Below are 21,981 nucleotides of genomic sequence, written 5' to 3' on the forward strand. Positions count from 1 at the left end.
CCATAAGCTGGTTTGTTATCATCCTCCCCACAACCTTCTGCATGGTAGCTATTAAGCTTATAGGCCTATAGTTTGCAGGCAGCGAACGGTCGCCCTTCTTGTGGATAGGAATAATAGTTGCACATTTCCAAAGGTCTGGGACCACTTCCCCCTTTGCCAGGGCATTTGCTACGAGGAGAGTGTACCTCGCCCATCTTGTCACATCATATTTGAAAATGTCAGAGGGAATCCCATCTGGGCCTGGGGCCCTCCCACACTTCACAGTCTTGATGGCAATTTCCGCCTCTCTAAGAGAGAACAGATTGTCAGTTGCGTAAGCCGGTATTATACTGCTCGCCCCCATTGGGTGATTAACATTAGCATACTGTGGTCTAAAGTAATCGACCCAAGCATTTTCTGCCACGTTGTTATCAGGCTTTCCGGGACCAGCTCCTCTACCCCACTTAATAATTTCCCAGAACCTTTTAGAGTCTTTATTGCCTGAGGCCTCTTTCAATTCTGCCCAATGATCTTCATCCCATTTCTTTTTCGCTAAATAAATGGCCCTCTTGTACAGTTTCCTTTGCTCTGTTACTACTTCACGGTCCCTGCTCCTTATGGCTTGTCCCAGTTCAAGTCGTGCCAATCTACACTGACTATCAAACCACCTTCCCACCTCTTTGGCTTTCTTCGCTTTCTTGTTTTTGGTGAAGAAGCACGGTCTTAAGAGGGAGAACAACTCGTTATGGATTTCCGTGATACCACTATCTCCCGGTACCACTGGGGCCGTTGCTTCAATTGCAGAAATTGCACTATCGACCACATTATTAATGAAGATCATAGTAACCTCATTTGCCACTACTTTTGGCCATTTTAGTCTCCGTTCATCATTACTCATGACCGGGATGTCATCATTGGTTACGAAAGAGTTTCCTGCCCCTGCATTCCACCACCTGTGAGTCACGCAGAGGGGGTTGTGATCACTTTCGACCATAGGCCTAATAATCATATCAACAACTCCCTCCCACCGCTGGAGACTACACAATATATAATCGATTCTGCTCCTGTGAATACCATTATCATAAGTGTACCCACCACCCTTGTCCCCTTGTGTCCTCCCATTGAGTGCTCTTAAGCCATGTTCCAAACAAATACCATTTAATATTAAAATCTCTTTTGTCCATCTCTTAACAGGTTTTAAACATAGAGAGGGTACTCCCCAAAGGTTATCCTCTTCGCTCCCTAATGGATCGTTTGTACAATCCAACGGCTCAAAAGTCCTGTTGAGATCGCCTACTATTATCAACATACTTTCTTGTGACGTAGCCTCTATGGCAGCAGATAACAACTCTATGGTGGGTGTATTAATTTCTTTATTGCCTCTCACATAGACATTATACAAATCTATTGGGGGACCCTTTCCTGTAGAGATTCTTAGTAATTGTAAATCACAACTACCCAGATCCAACATTTTAATATTAATATGCAAATCTTGTTTTACCCATACAGTAAGGCCTCCCTTTGGCCGCCCTCTTCCACCTTTTTGGGCTGGTATGCAGTAGTTTAAATAACCAAAACAAAAAAGAGAATCGCAAGCCCAGGTTTCTTGGAAACAGCAGATATCATATCCATTTATAAAATTCACCCAAGATTGGGAGTCCATCTTACTGCCCAGCCCTGCAATATTCCAGGATAAAAGGGTACCAATACTAGCCACAGAACCATCAAAGTTGTTGGTATTAATGGATACTTGGAGTGGCGTTAAACTTCCAATAGAATTGGTCGGCCCTTCCCCTACATCCATGCGATCTACAATCATGTTATCATTCTTTGTCGGTAGTACGTTTACATTTAAAATTTCTAAACTATAGGCACTTTCTTCCACCAAATTCCCTACCGCCATGTTATCAGACATTTCATTTACACTTGTAATATCAACTTTACCATCCCCAACCATTATTGGCACATTATGACTCTCCCGCTCCCCAACTGTACTGGTTTGTCAATATCCCCATCCGGGGTCCTGCCATCCTACACAAGAGTTGTGGTTTGTGTATTTGTTATAATTGTAACCAACTAAAGGAGGTAATGGAGGTAATGGGCAATTGACTGGCCAAGGTACAGTTGGGGGTATTAGGGGTTCACTAAGCAGGCTAGTTGTTACACTACTGGATCGGGGATAAAAAAAGGTAAGGTCTACAATTCCAATACCTCCCTTATTTATTCCCCATCCCTGCCTAGTTATCCATCCCGCCACCCTGGGGTCTTGAAAATTGACCACTATACAGTCTCCACCCAAAGTTTTTGCTGTGTATCCCATCCAGTCTATTCTCCTTACCCCTATAATTAGCCCGTCTATATCACCAGGGAGGGGACGATTGTCCTTTAACCAGTGCATGGTCTTATTCTTAAGTGTCTGGAAAGTTTCCCTCTGCCCTGGCGCTAATGATGGTACATTTATAAGGACTGCAACATAGGGGAAGGAATCAGGAGTGAGATTAATCGGGGGTTTCCTGTAAGTAGGCTTTACTAAGGGAGGCGGGATAGATATAGAAACTTGGGGGACTGATTGGGAGGAGAGTCTCAACGCCTGTTGATTATTATTTTGTTGAATTGGTACTAAATTCTTATCCACCACAGGGCGGGCATTAGCCCTACTCCCTCCCACCTGAGTGTTTGGGGCAACTTGCATGCTAGCGGTTGCTTCTGCAGTTGGCAGTGCTTTGTCCACACTCATAGTAATTGGGGAATTTAGTACCTGCTGTGTTGAGGACTGTATATGGTGTATTATAGTCGGCTGAGTTGGAACAGAGCCGACTTTAGATTTGTCTGATTTTTCTGAGGGTTTTGTTACTACTGCAGCCAAAGATTTACCCTGCTTTGGGGGTAAGGGAGAGTTATTTTGGGGCCTTCTTCCCTTATCCTGATTAACAGGGTTATTAGAAACCTGGGGATTTATCCTTGCATCCACCCCAACATTCGCTTTAATCAGCGATTTTGTAGAATAGAAATTGTCTAGTGTAGACTGTTCAAAATGATTAAGCCTTTCTGAAAGCTTAGTAATTCTATCCTCTATAGGGTTAAGCAAGGATCTTAATAGTTTTTCTAACTCAGGGAGCACATTTACAAATGAGAACACATTATCATTGTTATGTACAGTGGAGCCAGTACCAGAGATGACTTCGATATCCTGGCTATCTAAGAGGGCATGATCAGTATACACAACATTTTCTACACTCTCTGTTTCTTTAATAACAACCTCTCCAGTATTCATAATTTTATGTAGCTTCCTATGTTTCTGGGGTGGTTTCGCCGCCGTTTTGCATCTCCTTGCTGGGGCTGATCTTTTCCTTTTAGACCCCAGCTTAGATTGGGCCAATGTTGCCTGTGCACCAGAGTCAGGGAGCATAGTAGTTTGAATGTCACTCCCACAAGAGATATTTAAATCTGTTACAACATCCTTATTTCTTGTTTGAGTTTGGCCCTCAAAATACTCAACTGCAATGGGAAGATTCAATGATGACAAGGGGGTCACCAGGGTGGGGTACGTCAGATTAGGAAGTTTGTCAGCGGAATTCCTGAGCAACTCTATAGACAATCTGCGCTCCGCGCGCTTCTCAGCCAGAGACAACTCCTTGTCAATTGCTACTGAACGACTAAAGAAAAATTTATCTAGAGGGCCAATTGCTAATGGAGCATCCTCGACTGGGTTAGATATCATCTGACTAGAAACAGGACTTAACGATGTGGACGTTGCCATAGTCAATATCGAACTCAACCACAATGGCACTTACTGTAACAAATACGGTCCAGCAGGAGTTAAGGGGGTAGCCCGGCCCGGCCTCCTGCGGCCCCGGACGGCCACAGACGGTCCCGCCCTTGTCCCGGGCTTCTCCCGGCGCCCTCCCGCGCGCTCCCGCGCAGCGGCACGTATAGCTCCTTTTATGATGATGGGGAGAGTTTATGGGCGGGGTGGGCGGGGCCAGCAGGGAGAGCAGCCCAGGTGTTGCGAATAGGGCTCGCAGGGACTCCTGGTAAGGCGAGTCCCTGCTCCCAAGCTCGCAGCCCTGCCGGCAGCTCCTCACGCCCAAGAAGTCAGCTCCTCTCCCAAGAATGGCACAGGCTCCAAGTGCGGCGCTGCGGGACCCGCGTAGCGGGTCCGGCGAGGTCTCTATCACCCACGACGGAGGTCAAAGGGGCAGCAGGTCAGTGCAAATCAGCAGCAAGTATGGCCAGCAACAACAGGCTTAAGGGTCCCGTGAAGGCAAGTTCCTCTCCCGCTTTTCACTCCGTGGGCGGGTGGGCGGGGCCAGCAGGGAGAGCAGCCCAGGTGTTGCGAATAGGGCTCGCAGGGACTCCTGGTAAGGCGAGTCCCTGCTCCCAAGCTCGCAGCCCTGCCGGCAGCTCCTCACGCCCAAGAAGTCAGCTCCTCTCCCAAGAATGGCACAGGCTCCAAGTGCGGCGCTGCGGGACCCGCGTAGCGGGTCCGGCGAGGTCTCTATCACCCACGACGGAGGTCAAAGGGGCAGCAGGTCAGTGCAAATCAGCAGCAAGTATGGCCAGCAACAACAGGCTTAAGGGTCCCGTGAAGGCAAGTTCCTCTCCCGCTTTTCACTCCGTGGGCGGGTGGGCGGGGCCAGCAGGGAGAGCAGCCCAGGTGTTGCGAATAGGGCTCGCAGGGACTCCTGGTAAGGCGAGTCCCTGCTCCCAAGCTCGCAGCCCTGCCGGCAGCTCCTCACGCCCAAGAAGTCAGCTCCTCTCCCAAGAATGGCACAGGCTCCAAGTGCGGCGCTGCGGGACCCGCGTAGCGGGTCCGGCGAGGTCTCTATCACCCACGACGGAGGTCAAAGGGGCAGCAGGTCAGTGCAAATCAGCAGCAAGTATGGCCAGCAACAACAGGCTTAAGGGTCCCCATCAAGTGAAGTACAAGGAAAGGTTTGGCAACATACATTGTGGGAAGAGAATTGTGTGGTCTTTGGGGGACTAAGTGTGGACTAAGAAGCCACGGTTTCATACCAAAAAGATAAGTGGATTTTTGTGTTACCTTTTGAAGTCACGGAGGGGAAGCCCAGTGTTGTGCGTGTGGTGGAGTATGTCCAGGCTGGTTAGTGTGAGAGGGAAGGATGCTGTAGAGTGTAGACAATAAGTGTCGAGAAAGAGTTGTTTGCACACAAAGATCTGCGAGAAACACCTGTCAAGATGGTGTGTTCGACCACAAATATCTGTTTGTGCTGCTGTGTGGATGAAAGATTATTGTAAGGAGTAGTTTTCTGTTTTCATTATAGACAAATGTTCTCATTGGGTTTTGTTGAACTTCTGAGTTTTGTTCTCCTTTCTCTGGAGAAGGGGATGTTATGTTTTGATTATTGAAGCATATCATCTGTTATGTAAGAGATTGCTCACTATTTTATCAGTTTTCTGTGTGGAGTGTTCATGGGAGGAATTGCAGTTGGAGGTGACTGAGGAGTGGCCAGGACCTCTTTGGATGTTGCGCTTCTGTTGTAACCGATTAAACCCACATTTCACCTACTCTGGAGCAAGTCTCATTTTTCCTTCTTTGGGATGCAGCACAGACGCCATTTCAGTTCTCAGAGAATCACACATTAGCAAGTCAAGTAGATTGTGGGTTAGCCATCCTGCTCTCAATCTGCGTGAAACTCTTCTCAATGTTTTGTTGCCTGAAACACAACCTCACTCTGAAGCCCGGCAGAATAAAACCACAAAAAAATGGAAATGGTCCTTTTTGCAGGGTTACCTAATACCTTTTGCCTTCCTACTCCTATTTTTCTGACATCATTTTTTCTGGCTTAAGCACTCTTGGCACTTTACCACTGCCAAACAGTGCTAAAGTGCATGTGCTCTTTCCCTAAAACATGGTAGCATTAACTCATACCCAATTGGCATATTTAATGTACTTATAATTTCCAAGTACAGTGCACTACATGTGGCCAGGGCCTATAAATTAAATGCTGCTAGTGGGCCTGCAGCACTGCTTGTGCCATCCACATAAGTAGCCCCTTAACCATGTCTCAGGCCTGCTACCACAGGTGAAGTTGGATTTCACATTACTAATTTAGCAATACCATTTTTTGAAAGTGAAAAGAACAAATGATGGATGAAATGCCAAACAAATCAACCTTGACCCTGCTCCCTATGGGAACAGTTCAGCCCGAACTGCAAGACCAGGACCTCTGTGGATCGGAACAAGCATCCTGGGAACGGTTTCGGGGTACCACCCTTCATCAAACAGGCTAGCTTATATCCAGTGGCACCGTGAGCATGGGACCCACCTCTGGGCATGCCCTTCCCACTTAGGGCGACAAAACCAAAAAGAACGAAGGATGGAAGGAATGCTGAATTAATCAATAATTCACTCCCCAGTCACAAATAGGGGTTTGATCCATCATTGTTTTGCTCACCATACCTCCTGAGTTTGGCCACAACCCTATACTAATCAGTCTAGACCCTGCTTCCCATGGGGACAGTCCAGCACAAACTGCCAGGCCAGGTCCTCCTTGGACCAGAAACAAGCATCCTGGGAATGGGTTTGGGGTGTCACCCCATATCAGCTAATCTTGCTTGAATCCAGTGGCACAGTGAGCATGGGACCCATGTCTGGCCATACCCTTCCCACTTAAGGAGACAAAAGCAAAAAGAACAAATGATCGACGGAATGCTAAGCAACTCAAACATTCACCCCCAGTCATCTCCTATCCCTAACCGGATGCTTGTTTCCTATGGGCAGCAGGGTGAAGACTGATTTGCATATGGCTGGGTCCAATCTGGAATGGCATGGTGAGCAAAAAATGATTCATTTAGGCCAAGATATCTGTACTGGGGGGAATGTATGACATTATTCAGCATTCTGTCCATCGATTGCTCTTTTTGTATTTGTCACCCCGAGTCGGACGGGTATACCTGTGCTCGCCATGCCACTGGAGTTAAGCTAGCCTGACTGATGAGGGGTAATACGCCAAAACAGGTCTAAAGATGTTTGTTTCTAGCATAGGTAGTACCTGGCCTGGATGTTCAGGCTGGAATGTTGCCATGGGGAGAAGGGTCAAGACTAATGTGCATATGGCTGGGTGGGTCCAAACTGGAATGACATAGTGCGCAGAAAAACGATGGATTTAGGCCCAGATCTCTGTACTGGGAGTGAATGTTTGACATTGTTCAGCATTCTGTCCATCAATTGTTCTTTTTGCACTTTTAGAAAGTGGACAATTCTCTTGTGCTTATAACTTTGTGTCTTTCAGCTTGTTTCCAATGCACGTTTGGGCTGGGTGACAGCTACACTTTGTGCATTCCCTCTAGGCAGCCACAACACAGGAAGGGCTGGGTGTGATAGGGGATTCATCTGCATTCATCTGTACACTGATAGCCTTCCGGGGCAGGAAGGGATAGAGTTGGCTCGCCCATAATCTGAATAGGTTGTCCTGCTCTCACACAAAGGGCTGATTCACCCCTTATTGGTACTCTTCAGAACCTTCCTTTTTAAATTCACCCTCTACATCAAAACCCTTTTGGGTACAAGTACTAGTGCTCCGGTCCTACCAAATCGGACTTTGCGCGGGATTTGTAACCAGATGATGCTGGCTCTAAACTGGCACATCCCCTGTCCACTTCTGCCATGGGACTCTGCAGCTGGTGAGTCCGGCAAATCAGGCACTTTGCTCTACTTGGATCCAAGCGCTTTCTCTAGCTTTTTATGCATGTTGTTTACTGGTGCATGTGATGTGGTGCTTTGGACCTGCATAACTGAAAATGTGCTTATGTGATTTTTATGGTTGTGTTCTTGTTTTATTCAGAATATAATTATCTATATCCCCAAACCTGTGTGAAGTTTTTTTGTGGGGTATTCATTGTGTTACTGTATGCGTGTTGCACAAATACTTCACACATTGCCTCTATAGCTAAGCCTGACTGATCTGTGCCACGCTACCAGAGGGTGAGTACAGGTTATCTTTGTTGTGTATCTGTTAGAGTGGTGAGTTCTTCCTGGCTGGGATGTATACCTTAGCCAAACAGAAACCCCATTTCTAACAGACGACAAACTCCTTCCTGCTCTGAACTTGCCATATTTTTGTATCTACCACAATGGGAGATCCTCTGCAGTTCTAAATCTACTAAACTGCAACCAAACGGCACATCACCTATTCTTAATAAACATTAACTGATGTGGTGGTTCGAGAAACCACCATGTATGGTCTCCTTTTTCCACTCTTGAGTTGCCATTGCCAATCTGCAACGCTTAGTGTAAGAGGCTGACTTAGTATATGGTGCTTCACTTATTTAAGTGTAGCACCCTTCACTAATTCAGACAACCCTTATGGTGATTTTAGGGGTCTTGGACAACCTAAGAAAGCTCTCTAAGTGGTAGCTGTGGATAACAGCCTTAGTCCAGAAGGAGTGCTTAGCAGCTTGCTTTACCAAAACGAATTGTATAGTGTAGGTTAAGCAAAAAAGAACCACACAGTGTAGTTATAAAAATGTCTATTTATTATACACACTAACACATTGGTATATCTCCTACCTGGAAATATCAACACAAATACACACAATACTTCAACTGTAAAGAGGTAAGTGCTCACAATACACAGTAGTATACTAAAGAAGTAGAATGCGAACTACAACAGAAGTCAGGACTTGATCCAGAAGACTCGGAAGAGCTGGAGACACAAGAAACCATCCACGGTAAGTACAAAGGAACCCCATGGAGGCTGTGTGCAGTGTGGAAACACAGCTGTGTACTCAATACTAGTCACGGGAAAGTCGAGGTTGCAGTTTTAAAGAAGGACCCTTCCCAGTGGACCCTGAAGAAACCGTCTGGAAGACAGAAGGTTGGAGAGTCACCCCACCCATAGATACCTCAGGAACCAGGATACCTACCCCAAGGAAGCCAGGTGCATAGGTGTGAAGTGACGTTGGAAACTGCTGTAGACCACAATGGAGGACTTCAGGAAAGCTGCCGCTGGCAAAGAAGGTGAAAGAGCCCAGTGGAATCCAAGGGTGGATTCTTTAAGAGAGGAACCTGCAAGTAGAGGGGACAGAGTCTATGCCACTCGGAGGTGACCAGGAGGCACGGAAGAGTAGTGACCGCCGATGACGGGAGATGCAGGAGTGATGACTGTGACCTTGTTGCTGCAGCTGTGAGCACCAGGTGACGCTGTGGAAGACCATAAGCCGTTCACGAGCTGTTCTGTGTCGGAAGTTGAGAACCAAGAGGTCGGTGTCTGGCAGGGTCCCAACAAGCCTTGCCTGCAGCAACAGACGTAGTAAACAAAAAAGGAGCAACGTTGGGACCAACAAGGGACTTAACAATTACAAGAGTCTGAGCAGGCCCGAGCAAGCAGGGGAGCTCACTGAAGCCAAAGAAGACCCTTAAGAGGACCCACGGGTCGAAGGCACAGGAGTCGCAAGAGGACCTCAAGCAGCTCCCCAAAGAGGCAATCCCACGGTGCAGAGGATGCGATGAGGATGAAGATCTTGGAGCTTCTTGTAGCCCGAAGATATCTGGAGTACAGAGCCAAAAAACCTTGGCAACGACGAGTCGACGCAGTGCACAGGGGTTCTGTTCCAGCGGTTCCAGCGGTTCGGACGATTGGTACTGGCCTCAAACTTGCTGAGCGAACAGGTCAGGCCTCAAGGCAGTTAAAGAACCACCACTTGTGTTGCTAATCCTTTCGTCAGGAGCAGCAGACCGGTCAACTTCTTTGCGGTGCCTGCAGATGTAGGGGAGTGACTCCTTCACTCCAAGGGAGATTACTTTGGGGGTCCTTGATGCCTACAGGCCTGGAGAGGAACCTGGAAGAAGCACAGGCACTGATGACGAAGAAGACTTGCAGAACACCGAGACCAGGAGCAGCAGGAGTCTTCCGTGGTGCCGTCTCAGTTCTAGGTGAAGTTCAGTGAAGTCCAGGTGCCCACAAGGACCAAGTTGAAGTGGTCTCGGCTTTGAATCTTGTCCCATGACTAATCTGAAGAGCCACCCACAGGTAAGCCCTTAAAGTGCCCTAAAGAAAGGGTTGGAACGATTCATGGGTACCTCCCAGAGGAGGGGCTGGACAGAGGGGAGGATACTCCCATATCCTTTGTCCAGTTTCCCACCAGAGCGGTAGGCAGCGGCTCCCTGAATTAGCACAAATCGGATTATACAAGAGGGCATCAAATGTGCCCTTCAAAGCAGTCTGATAGTGCTGGCAAGCACCCTCCAGCCCAATACACTAAGTCCTGTCTGGGAAGTGGTCACACCTACCTGTGACAGGAAACCTATTGTTCTACCTTCCCCTGCTCGAGCTCAGCCGTAGGAGGGCAGAAGCGTGTCTGTGCTCAGAAGCTGCACTAGCTTGCTGTTAGACCCTGAAAGGCTGGTACTGGGAATACAGGGAGCACCCTAGAGGAGCCCCCAGTACATGGGATCATACATCCAACATTGGAGTCGGTGTTGTGGTAGGATTCCAAAATGTTTGATAACAAACATGACTGGTTTCAGTGCAGCCAATATATAGTTAGACTTCTCGTAAATTACTTGATGTCCACTATATGTATTAAATGGCTGACCAAACTTACAAAGCCTGGAGAATTGACTCCGCAGTTTGTAGTAGTGTTCTGCTCATGAAGGGGCCCCATCACACTTATAAGCAAGCACCTGCCCTCAGGACTGAAGAGCCTGCCATAGGGGTGATTTATATGTTTTAAATGCAGTGACCTCTGATATAAGAAAATGTATATCTGTTGTGTTGCTGACACCATCTTACACAGGCTGCAATGGCAGGTCTGTAGTCACAGTTTAAATGGACTCCTATGGGTGGCATAATACATGTAGCAGCCTATTTGAGACCCCTGGTGTACCTATGTCCTAGATACCTTAATACCATATACTAGGGGCATACAAGAGTACACCAGTAGTCAGTTGGGGAGGTACCAAAGTACTTACCATAGTCCAATTTAGGAAGACAGCGCAGTGACTGCGATCCTGATAAGCAGGATCCCAGTCAGACTAGTCATAAAACAGAATAACACCAGCAAAAAGCGGGGTAACCAGGAAAGCAGATCCTACTTTCCTACACTTAGAGTACCCTAAACCCTCAGATATGTCTGTCAAATTGATGTAAATAACACCCTTTCAAAAATGCAATACAAATGTTCTGTTTACACTGTAATCGTAATCTCTATTTTGTTTGCTTTGCCCTCAGGATGGTTGCAACTATGAACTGGAAATGATGCCTTACTTGCACAAGGATGATGTTGTTATGCTGAAAAAGTCGAGAAGTGTGCCCGCTGGCAGAAAAGAAAAGCAATCCACTGCAAAGATTTTCAATTTTAAAAAGGAAAAAGAAGGAAACTCTGCAATAGGAAAACATTTCCGTTCATTTGTTGAGTCTGATGATGAATGTGCATCTCTTTTTAAACACTCTAATTTAAAGTCCACCAAAAAATCAACATACCGCAACCCGGAAAGTAAAATGGAAACAGATCATTCTCTTGGGAAAGACTTGACTGAAAATGGGGGAAATGCTGGTTCATGGGACAGACAAACCAGCCATGGCAAGATAGATGTCACGCCTGCCAATCGAGATGCATCTCTTCAAGAAATAGAGGACTTAACACAAGGAGCTGATGTGGAAGTGCGCAATGAGTTCTCCTTAGTGGATCATCCCATTCCTACTAAACAGAACACAGTATTTATAGCTGCACCTTTTGGAAAAATGGCAAGTACCTCAGATGAACTGTTGACCAAAAAGACATCCGAGGGTTGTACTAGAATTAATGCAGACTCTGGTTACAATAGTTTTACTGAAGAGAGTGCAGATGTTTCATGTAACATGTTTTACCCACCTGAAGAGGAATGGGATTACTGCACACATAAAACTCAAATTAACATTTACAGTCTTTCCACAGTAAAATCAATTCTTACAAATGTGGAGAGGTTTTTATCACGGTCACCCCCTCCGTTTGAAGAACTCACCCGGCTTGAGGATATAATGTTCCAGATTGATGAGACTCAGCTTGGTAAACATCTAAACACACTAGTACCTGATTGTGCAGTAAAATCTCCAGAAAAGACTCCATTTCTGTCTTGTTTGAACAATTACAATGAAGTGATCAAGCCTGAAAGAAGGCTTACAAGTGATGCAAGTGATCCTGCGGAAAATGAATTATCTATGACTTTTTCGGTGAAATCAAATGTGAAGTTGGCAAAAGTCGACTTGCTGGGACCTGATAAACTCCCACAACATTCAGAGTCATCACAAATAGAGAGTGCTGCTGTTAACAGATATAATAACAAAGACTGGCATGACATTTTTGATAATGACAGTGACGATAATAATACACATGAAGAAATGCGGAATCGCTCAACAAAAGGTACTTCTAATACTGCTCTGGTTGAAGATAAGTGTGCTAAGGCCAGTGAACATATGACAAACCTCGCAGACGATAAGCACATCTCAGTCTGTGTTAATGATGAGGATATCCCAGGCTTCGTGGATGAAGGTCATGTCATGAAAATTGCGGGTGATGAGCACAACACAAACCTTACAGGTGATGAGCATAATACAGAGCTTGACACCCACGACAGTCTAGATTTATTTGAAGAAGATCCATTTTCATTAATTGACAATGGAAGCCCTTGTAAAACTGATACTAGCAGATCAGGACCTGTCTCTGGTTTACCTGAAGTAAAAAAGATGCATACTGCAGATATCTCCACGCTGCATACCCAAAGCAAGGGAGACCTCGGGGAGTCTCACCTGCGACCTCCAGCTCGCACCAGCATGTCAGCGGAACTTGAGGGATCGGTAGACAAGAACGCTATGTTTGACTGTTCGGAGGAATTGTTTTCTGTTAATTTCGAACTTGGGTTTTCCATTGACGAATCTGATGGCGAGAACTTAGATGTTCTGAACCAGAGTGCCATTGAGAAAGAAGAGAGCATATCCTACAGCCCTCTACAAGATATGTCGATGCGAGCTGAAAATCACCTAGACAGTTGCAACCTTACACCTCTCCCAAGCAATGTCAAGGCAAGGCTGACTGGGGAAAAGCGCTCCACACCCGTGCCATCGAGCAGCGACGTACGATTTGCAAAGTCTAATCACGGTTCAGCATCGTCTCCATTGAATTCCACCAGGGAAGAGAAATATGCATCACCTGTTACTTTTGATCTCGGTGAATCAATCTTCACACCACTAGGGGGGAAGCAGAGCAGTGCTGAAGTCCGCCAAAGGTCATTCAAGCTTTGGGCATTAGACCAAGGGACAGCATTGACTCCTTTTAGAAAAACAAGTAGAGAAAATGCTGACTCTGTGAAAAAGAAATTGCTAACTTCGGAATTTGGTGGCATCAGCTGTCCAGCAGTTGCTTCGAGCAGTGAAAAGGAAAAGACCTGCATCTCCCCAAGTGGGCCAAACGACGGTAACGTATTATTTAGTAATTACTGCAGCAAACATACATTATTGTGTTTTTTTAAACGTTATTAGGCCACATGTATTGTATTGCACAGCATACATATATTTAGGTATGTACGTATATTTATACTGTGCCAGTGAAAACGCCCAAAAAGAATACAAGAATGGTTATTTGGATCAAGTGTACTAATAAAAACTAAATTCTAGATTTATTACTACAGTGTAAAAGTCAATTATATTGTATTACCACAGGTAGGATGTTAGCAAGAGAGAACACTGCTAATTGTCTCACGGATTGACTGTTATAATAATTTGACAGAGGAAAACGAGTCTGCTAATAGTCAGAAGTTGCAATCAGTGTCGTTTTGTCTAGGTGCACACATTTAACCCTTTGTTTCCTGCTTCTCGTTAAATTCCTTTGTGCATAACTCCTACGCATGCCAAAGCAGCGCAGCATAAACTATAAATGCAGATGTGCTGAGAAAGATATGTTATTTATTACCTTTGTAGAGGAAAACGAGGGGCTTTGCCTCGAGTGATGATATTCTGTGACTCTGCGCATCTGTATATCTGCATAAAAAGGTGTTGTTGGGAAACAATACAGTTCAAATTCATGGTCTACAACATTGTTTCAATGTTGGCTCATACGCCCCCATCCCAATGCATCATTATTTGAGAAAGTAACCTTTGTGAATATCTTGTCCTGTTTCTAAGACTGTACACCAATTGGGCATCATTTGTATCCATACTTGATACTACAGTAGGTCATGAGCAGAGTATGGCAACTACGCTAGTTATGTCAGATCATTGTAGCTAAATGTTATGTTTGCTTGGAACCACAGTGTCACTTTTATGAATGATTAGCTGTGTTTTAAAAAAATAACATTAGCAGTTGAACGCAGGTCGAACACCCATGCATCTAGTTTCCCTCACAGGGGCCCCTGACCCTGTCAGCAGGGTTTATTTAGATGCTTGGGCCAGACCCAGATTCCACCCCCACCCCGTCCTCGCTGTTAAATGTAGGTCCAGTTTCCTATATGTAGTGGAGATTAAACACAGTGCACCGAACACACGTGCTCGTCAGTATTTGCATATTGGGTTCGCCCTCAACGGCAGGTTCCTGTCTTTTAAACTTGCTCGCATTGGTGCCTTCAATATGAAATAACCTTTTTTCATTGTCCTTGCAAAACATTCAGATTTTCTGCAGCTCACCAGTTCTAGAAAATGGTGCCCATTTCAGGATACAAAATGTTGGCTACATGCTCAAAATCTTTGAGAAATTAACAAGTTTACTCTTCCGAAAATTGACATCGTTTGTTTTCCAAATCCTTTTCCTACATATGTACCTGTGCATTCAGCTTAGAACTGATCATAATGTCTGTCTTTGCCTCTGTAATTTTATTTTCCAACAGCGCAAAACTCTCAAATCTGATAGACTTCTAGCTGAAGATTCCTTACTGTAGAATTATCCCTAGGCATCAGACTGGATCCAAAAATTATTTTTGCGGGCAGTACCCCTCCTTGCAAGTAGGTGGCGTGATTAGGCTTCCCATTGCGTCATTGGCGTTGTCATCGTCAGAAGTGATATTCGTGGTGCCTATGTAGGTGCTACCTAGGCACGCTGAAGCTAGTTCTTTTCTTTCTGCACCAGTTGGTGCAGATCTTGGAAGAGCTAATCCTTGGTCACTTTTTGACTAAGCTTTTTTCAATGTTTTGTCAAAGTATTTTTTGGTGTTGCAGAAATGTCATGAAAGAAGGCCAGCTTCAATCTCTGTAGTGCCTTTCACCGACAGAGGTCGGTGGCAGACCCACACATTTGCTTCTGGTGCCTCAAATGAGACCATGACTCAAAAGCCTGTGCCAGCTGATGCGCCATGCATCCACAGGCCTTGAAGGAGCGATGCCTCAAGCTCCTTGTGGCTAAACATGTGAACTTAACTTCTGAACTGGGGTGGCGTGGTGAGCAAAATAACGATGGATTAAACCGATATCTGTGACTGGGGGTGAATGTTTTGCCAATGTGCAACCTTCCGCCCATCACCTTGAGTGTTTTGCTGTTCACCCTATGTGGGAAGGGTATGCCCAGACGTGGGTCCCATGCTCACTGCGCCACTGGAGTCAAGCTTTCCTTCTGAACTGGGGTGGGGTGATGAGCAAAATAACTATGGATTAAATCCAGATCTGTGACTGGGGGTGAATGTTTGGCAATGTGCAACATTCCATCCATCACCCTGTGTGTTTTGCTGTTCACCCTATGTGGGAAGGGTATGCCCAGACGTGCGTCCCGTGCTCACTGCGCTACTGGAGTCAAGCTATCCTGGCTGAAGACGGCTGATAGCCAGAAACCGGTCATCCAGGATGCTTGATTCCGGTCCAGGAAAAACAAGGCTTGGCAGTTTGGTCTGGACTGTTCCCATGAGGCACAGGGTCAAGACTGATTTGCATATGGGGCGTGGCCAACTGCATGGCCGGGTGAGACGTGCCTCGGCGCAGCTCCCTGTAAGACTGCTCGTAATCCGTCGTTTATGCATCCAGAAACTCTGACAAACCTGAAATCTGCGGCGAGAGAGGCGGCGGAGGGTCTGGGGCACCCGGGGAGAGCATCGGCCCCGTCCTGCATGCTCGCAGTGGAAGGATTTTGATTTTCAAATACCTCCCGAGAGTTGGAATTCTCCGTCTACAAGATGGCGGCGCCCGGGGCTCCCGAGGTCTACATCTAGGACATCGGCGTGGCGGTGAGGGTGGCTCACCCCCGTGTGCATGCGGAGGACTCCGCGACTCGCTCCTGCCCCCGGACGACATTGAGGGACGCTGACGCGGGATCGGACGAGATCCGGCGATCTTTGGGACCGCGACCCTTGGCCTCCTGTCTTCCGGATAGCCTGCCCGGAGGGTGCGGCCCCTGAGGTGTGGCCCTGGGAACTGTCGGTGCTCCGGTGACGGTGCGGAGACGCTGCAGATCCAGCGACGGGCCGTCTGACCTGTGGCCTGTGAGCGGTGGGTGTTCCTCCTCGAACCCCCCTCCCCCCCTCCGCATGCGGAGTCGGACGGGGCCTGTGAGACCCGAAGCCAGAACATCCTGAGGCGGGTGGATTGAGCCCGACTGCGGCGGGCCCGCGCTCTACCAAGGGAGGGCTTGCCGGCTTTTCCCTCTCGCCCCCCCCCCCCCTGCAAATACCGGCGATTGCTCGGCGGACCCCGGCGGGGACACACGGTGGAGACTCTGGAGAGCGAATTGGGAGGCGGACTTGGCTGAGCCCCGGAGGGGACCCTGATGCATCAAGCTGGGCCCGGTCATCCCGCTGTGGGGGTCGCGGGTGACGGTGGGCCCTACAATCCGAGAACTGGCACAGAAGTGGAGAAGGCCGGGAGTGAGGTGAGGGCCTTCACCCTATACACACCGCCACATCGGAGGGGCACCGGTGCTGCTGCTCTCTACCCCCCCCCCTCCACTGCCATCACATCGGCTGCGGAGGGGCACGCCCAGGGACGAGTCTTTGGGGGACACCATGGGCAAGAGAGATCCGGCCCGAGGCCGGCCAGGCAAGAAACTATGGACAACTATGCAACCACAAGGGCCCAAAAAGAAACTGCCTCTGGGGCCCGGGAGACCCACAACGACACTGCCATGCTCCTTGAGGCCATACAGGCATCGAGAACGGACATCCAGAACTCGAGAGCGGCGCTGGAGACCAAAATAGGGGAGGTGGGGTCAGAGGTCCTCCTACTACGCCAGGACTTCAGGAATTTATCAGACCGAGTGGGCACGGCGGAGACCAGGATCTCGGAAGCGGAGGACTCACTTACTTCCCTCAAAAAAGACATGCTGGAGCTGCAGGCATCACACAGACAGCTGATGTGGCGGGTGGACGATGCAGAAAATAGGGCACACAGAAACTACCTGCGTTTCGTGGGCCTGAGAGAGGGAATTGAGAAAACGGATGCGGCAGCCTTCCTGCGCTCATGGCTCACATCCACGTTCCCCCAGGCGCACTTCTCTAACTGTTTCGTGATCGAAAGGGCGCATAGGGCCCTATTGGCGAGACCACCGGAGGGTGCGAGACCACGCCCGATCATAGCAAGGTTCCTCAATTATGCGGATAGAGATCTCATCCTCAGGGAAGCCCGAAAAAAGGGAGAGATCAGGTTTGAGAACACTGTCATCATGATCTTTCCTGATTACAGTCAGGACGTACAAAAGCAGAGACGTTCGTATGACACTGTGAAGGCAAAATTGAGAGAATTGAACATATCCTACATGCTGCTCTTTCCGGCGAAATTTAAAGTTCTCTTCAAGGGCAAGGCACACTTCTTCACTCGCCCGGAGGAGGCCTGGCACTGGCTGGAAGAAAGACCACTCCTGCGAGAGGCGGAGGAGGAGGGGCACAGAATCCGCAACGAAACGGCGGCTGCCAGCTTCAGGGGAAGCCCGACCAGATCGCAGAGATCAAGACGCCACCGGACAGGTGGACAACAGCAGCTAACGCCATACCCTCCCCAACGCGCGGAGAGCAGAGAAGACCGAGGAGGAGACGATCTACCCAAGGATGACGCTGACCCAGGGTCCAGGTTCAGTTGTCTGCTGTCACCGACAGGAAATGAGACGGAACACGAGGATGTCACGAATGCCTCAGACCTAGAGGAGCAGACGGAACAGTCCCTGCACCCGTTGGCCATCGCCATCCGAGAACTGGAGCAGGGGGAAACTGGCAACGTGGAGGCCGCTGAGACAGCAACCCAGGACTCCCACTCTTGAGACACTATGGGAATGCGATCCATGATAGCAGTTCTTACTTTGGAACACGCAAGTAACATCTACAGTTCTTTGGGGTGGGCTTATACCACTGGAGAACTTAAGTTTGCTACGCTAGACATCTCTTAGTTGGGGTGGTCTGGAGGGTGGGCGACAGACCTTACTACCTGGTAGTCCGAGCCGTCGATGGTTGCACGGGTGGGATGGCCGGGGGGTATAGGTGGGGTGGGGGAGGGGGGAAAGGGGTTGTTCATGCAGTTTGGTTGTTGGGGAAGGGGGTACTCAGTCGGTTAAGCACAGTCATGGATCGTGGAGCGAACTGTGGTTCTTTGCGAAAGGCGGCAGCACGCCACATCTGATCTTCCCGCCAAGATGGCAAGTACATTAACGCCTCGAACTCTGGACACTGAGACACTCAACGTCCTGACATGGAATGTGAATGGTCTGGGTAACAAGATAAAACGGGGATTGGTGAACAACTATCTTAAAAGAGTAGGCCCAGATGTCATTTTCCTCCAGGAAACACACCTTAGGGGCACTGCCTGTGCCTTCTTAGCAAGGGGCAGGTACAAGGTTCTTGCGCATGCGGGGTACACGTCTGACTCTAGAGGTGTAGCTATCATTGTTAAGAATACCTCTCCGTTCCACATCACGCGTACGTGGGGGGAATCCATTGGGGACATGTGTTGGGGTGCAGGGGACCTGGCGCAGACGCACCTACACCCTCATATCGGTTTATGCCCCTCCAAAACTGCAGGCGAATACGCTGAAGATGCTAGCGAACATACTCCTAGATACTTCAGACACCCTACAAATAGTGGGAGGGGATTTTAATGATGTCATGGATAAGGGCTTAGATAGAACAGGAGTGCCAATTGCCCGCTGGAACCAAACCCCCCTTGCCCAGATGGTCTTTACGATAGGTCTAACTGATGTCTGGAGGCTGCTGCACCCGGATACTGCTGCGTACTCATTTTACTCGGCGGCGCACAAGGTGTTCTCCAGACTAGACTACATATTCATGCCCAGACAGGAACTAGCCAGGGGCGCCACGGCGGAATATCTGGCAAGAGGTCTCTCCGACCACTCGCCGCTACTGATGTCGCTGGGCCGGACTGGGAACAGAGGAGAGGCCTCATGGCATCTTACTGCTTGGGACCTGACCAATACGACGATACTCAAAGGTATTACAGCGGACGCCCGGGTATACCTAGCCGAAAATAAAGGGACGGTGGACTCGGCGGTGACCCTGTGGGAAGCTATGAAGCCAGCGATGAGGGACAGAATTAATGGCAGATTGAGGGAGGAGAAGAGAAGGTTACAAGAAGAGGTAGGGTCTGTAAAGCGAGACATACTGACACTAGAAAAGGAGCACTTGACCACAAAAAGCACCGACACCTTGCGAAAACTGCTGGACAATCAGAGACATTATAGAGAGTTGGTGTCCGGGGAAGCTAAAACGCAAAACTTGGCCACACTCCACCGTCTCTATGACGTGGGGGATAAATCGGGCAAACTACTGGCCTGGCTCAGTCGTAGGGAAAGGGCGGCGCGATGGATAGATAAAGTCAGAGATGAGGAGGGGAAATCCGTGTGCTCAGACCCTCACATCGCAAATGCGTTTGCCGCCTACTACGAACGCTTCTACAAAGCCAGACAATTGGGCACGTGCGAGGATTCTCTCCGGTATATGGCCCGAGTGGATTTGCCCGTGTTGGACGCGGAGATGCTACCTACATTGGAGGCTGACATCTCCCTGGAGGAGGTAAAAACCGCCATTGCCGGGGAAAACGCCTGGGCCCAATGGTTTCCCACCGGAATTCTTTAAGGGCACGGCGGACATCCTGGCTCCCCATCTGAGAAATCTTTTTCTTGAAGCATATCAAGAGGGAGGTTTACCCGCTGACCTCTCCCTGGCGACCATAATCCCTATCCACAAGGAGGGCAAGCCACAGGAAGACTGTGCCTCCTATCGACCCATTTCCCTGCTAAATATTGAAGTGAAGCTCCTTGCCACGATTCTGGCGAGACGGCTGAGAACGGTAATACCAGGCCTCATCCATATGGATCAAACCGGCTTCCTGCCTGACAGGGCCACCAAACTCAACCTCAGGCGCACACATAATTGGTTGCAGGAGGTTGGGGACAGGGAATCACCACATTGGTTCCTCTCCTTAGACGCCGAAAAGGCCTTTGATTCAGTACATTGGCCATTCCTAGAAGCTGCCCTACAAAAGTTCGGTTTCGGCCCCAACTTCTGGACCTGGGTTCGCCTCCTCTATACTAACCCGCGTGCTAGGGTAAGAGTGAACGGGAGGCTTTCTCGCGAAATTCCGATTCAAAGAGGCACGCGACAGGGTTGTCCTCTATCCCCGCTTCTCTTCACCTTAACGATCGAAGTACTGGCGGCCAGGATTAGACAGAACCAGAGGATATCTGGCTTCAGGGTAGCGGACACAGACGAATCGCAGGAGAAATTGTCTCTATATGCAGACGATGTCCTCCTTTACATCACAAACCCAAATGTCACGGTACCGGAACTATTCCGGGAATTGGAACACTATGGCAGTTACTCTGGCTATACCATAAATTGGCACAAGTCCGTCCTTTTTGACCCCGATGGAGGTGCACGCGGGGAGGCTCTTCCAGACCGGCTGGTGGTGACCGCAGAGGGTTTCCAATACCTGGGAGTATATATCACCCGGGACAGGCACCTATCGCGATGCAAAAATGTGGAGAGAATACTCGAGGACTCCTCATCTGACATGGACCGGTGGCGACAACTCCCTTTGACACTCCTGGGTAGGGCGGCTATGTATAAGATGATAGTACTTCCCAAATATCTATACGCCCTACAAAATGAATACTATGTAATCCCTGATAGCCTACTCGCTAAGATTCATTCTGATCTCCGGGCGTTCATATGGCTGGGTAAGCAGCCGAGAATTGCACTGACCACCCTCCAACGCCACCAATATAGTGGAGGTATCTCGCTCCCAAACCTCGAAGCCTACTATTGGGCGGAGCACTTGACCCCCATTAACGACTGGTTTCATGCCCCGGCGGACCACCCTACTTACGCGCTCGAGCGTAGCAAACTGTCCCCACACAATCTGTTGTCCTATCTATACGGTAGACCGGCACAGAAGTCATTACTTCCGGCCACGAGCATCACACTCCGGGCTTGGAGACTGGCCACAAAGCGCACAGGTTGGGATAGGAAGCCCACCCGGCAGACACCACTCCCCGAACTACATAAGCTCACCGGCTTTCAGCGGTGGGACGATATTGGAATTTCTATGATAGGGGATGTAATCGCCAAGGGAGAGCTGAAACCTTTTGCGACCTTGAAGACAGAGTTTGGGCTCCATCATTCGCAACTTTTTAAATACATTCAGCTGCGCCATGCATGGAGGGCACAGAATCTATCCTTGGAGGGTCTCCCTGAGTATGCTCCGTTAGAAGGCAGGCTCCTACAGGAACAGATGCCTAACAAGGCAGTTTCACTCACATATAAAACATTTACCAACAATATGCTGGGAGATTTGGCGAAACTCAGGGACACTTGGGAGAAGGAGGTGGGAACACTGGAAGACATAGACTGGGACATAGTGCTAATGCATCCAAGGGAGGTGGCGATCAAATCCCGGCTCCGCGTTATTCAGTATAACGTGCTACATAGGACGTATTTTGATAGGGTGAGACTACACAGAATGGGGAAAACGGCGGACGATAAGTGTCTCCGTTGCCAAAGTGAGGGAGGGGATTTCTTTCATATAATATGGACATGTCCCACGATACACTCCTATTGGACCCTCATCTTTACTGAATTGAGGGATG

At 48.5% G+C, this 21,981-nt stretch overlaps 1 protein-coding gene across 1 annotated transcript in view; it reads left to right on the top strand.

Annotated features, from left to right (window-relative positions):
* Window positions 1-21,981, top strand: part of FANCM (FA complementation group M) — an 837,191-nt gene that overhangs the window by 643,464 nt on the left and 171,746 nt on the right. The window contains exon 14 of the mRNA XM_078659682.1: window positions 11,175-13,395. Within this exon, the coding sequence (XP_078515808.1) occupies window positions 11,175-13,395 (2,221 nt within the window). The remainder of the gene's footprint in view (window positions 1-11,174; window positions 13,396-21,981) is intronic.

This window comes from Lissotriton helveticus, chromosome 9 (assembly GCF_964261635.1).
Source record: "Lissotriton helveticus chromosome 9, aLisHel1.1, whole genome shotgun sequence".
Classification (NCBI taxonomy): domain Eukaryota; kingdom Metazoa; phylum Chordata; class Amphibia; order Caudata; family Salamandridae; genus Lissotriton; species Lissotriton helveticus.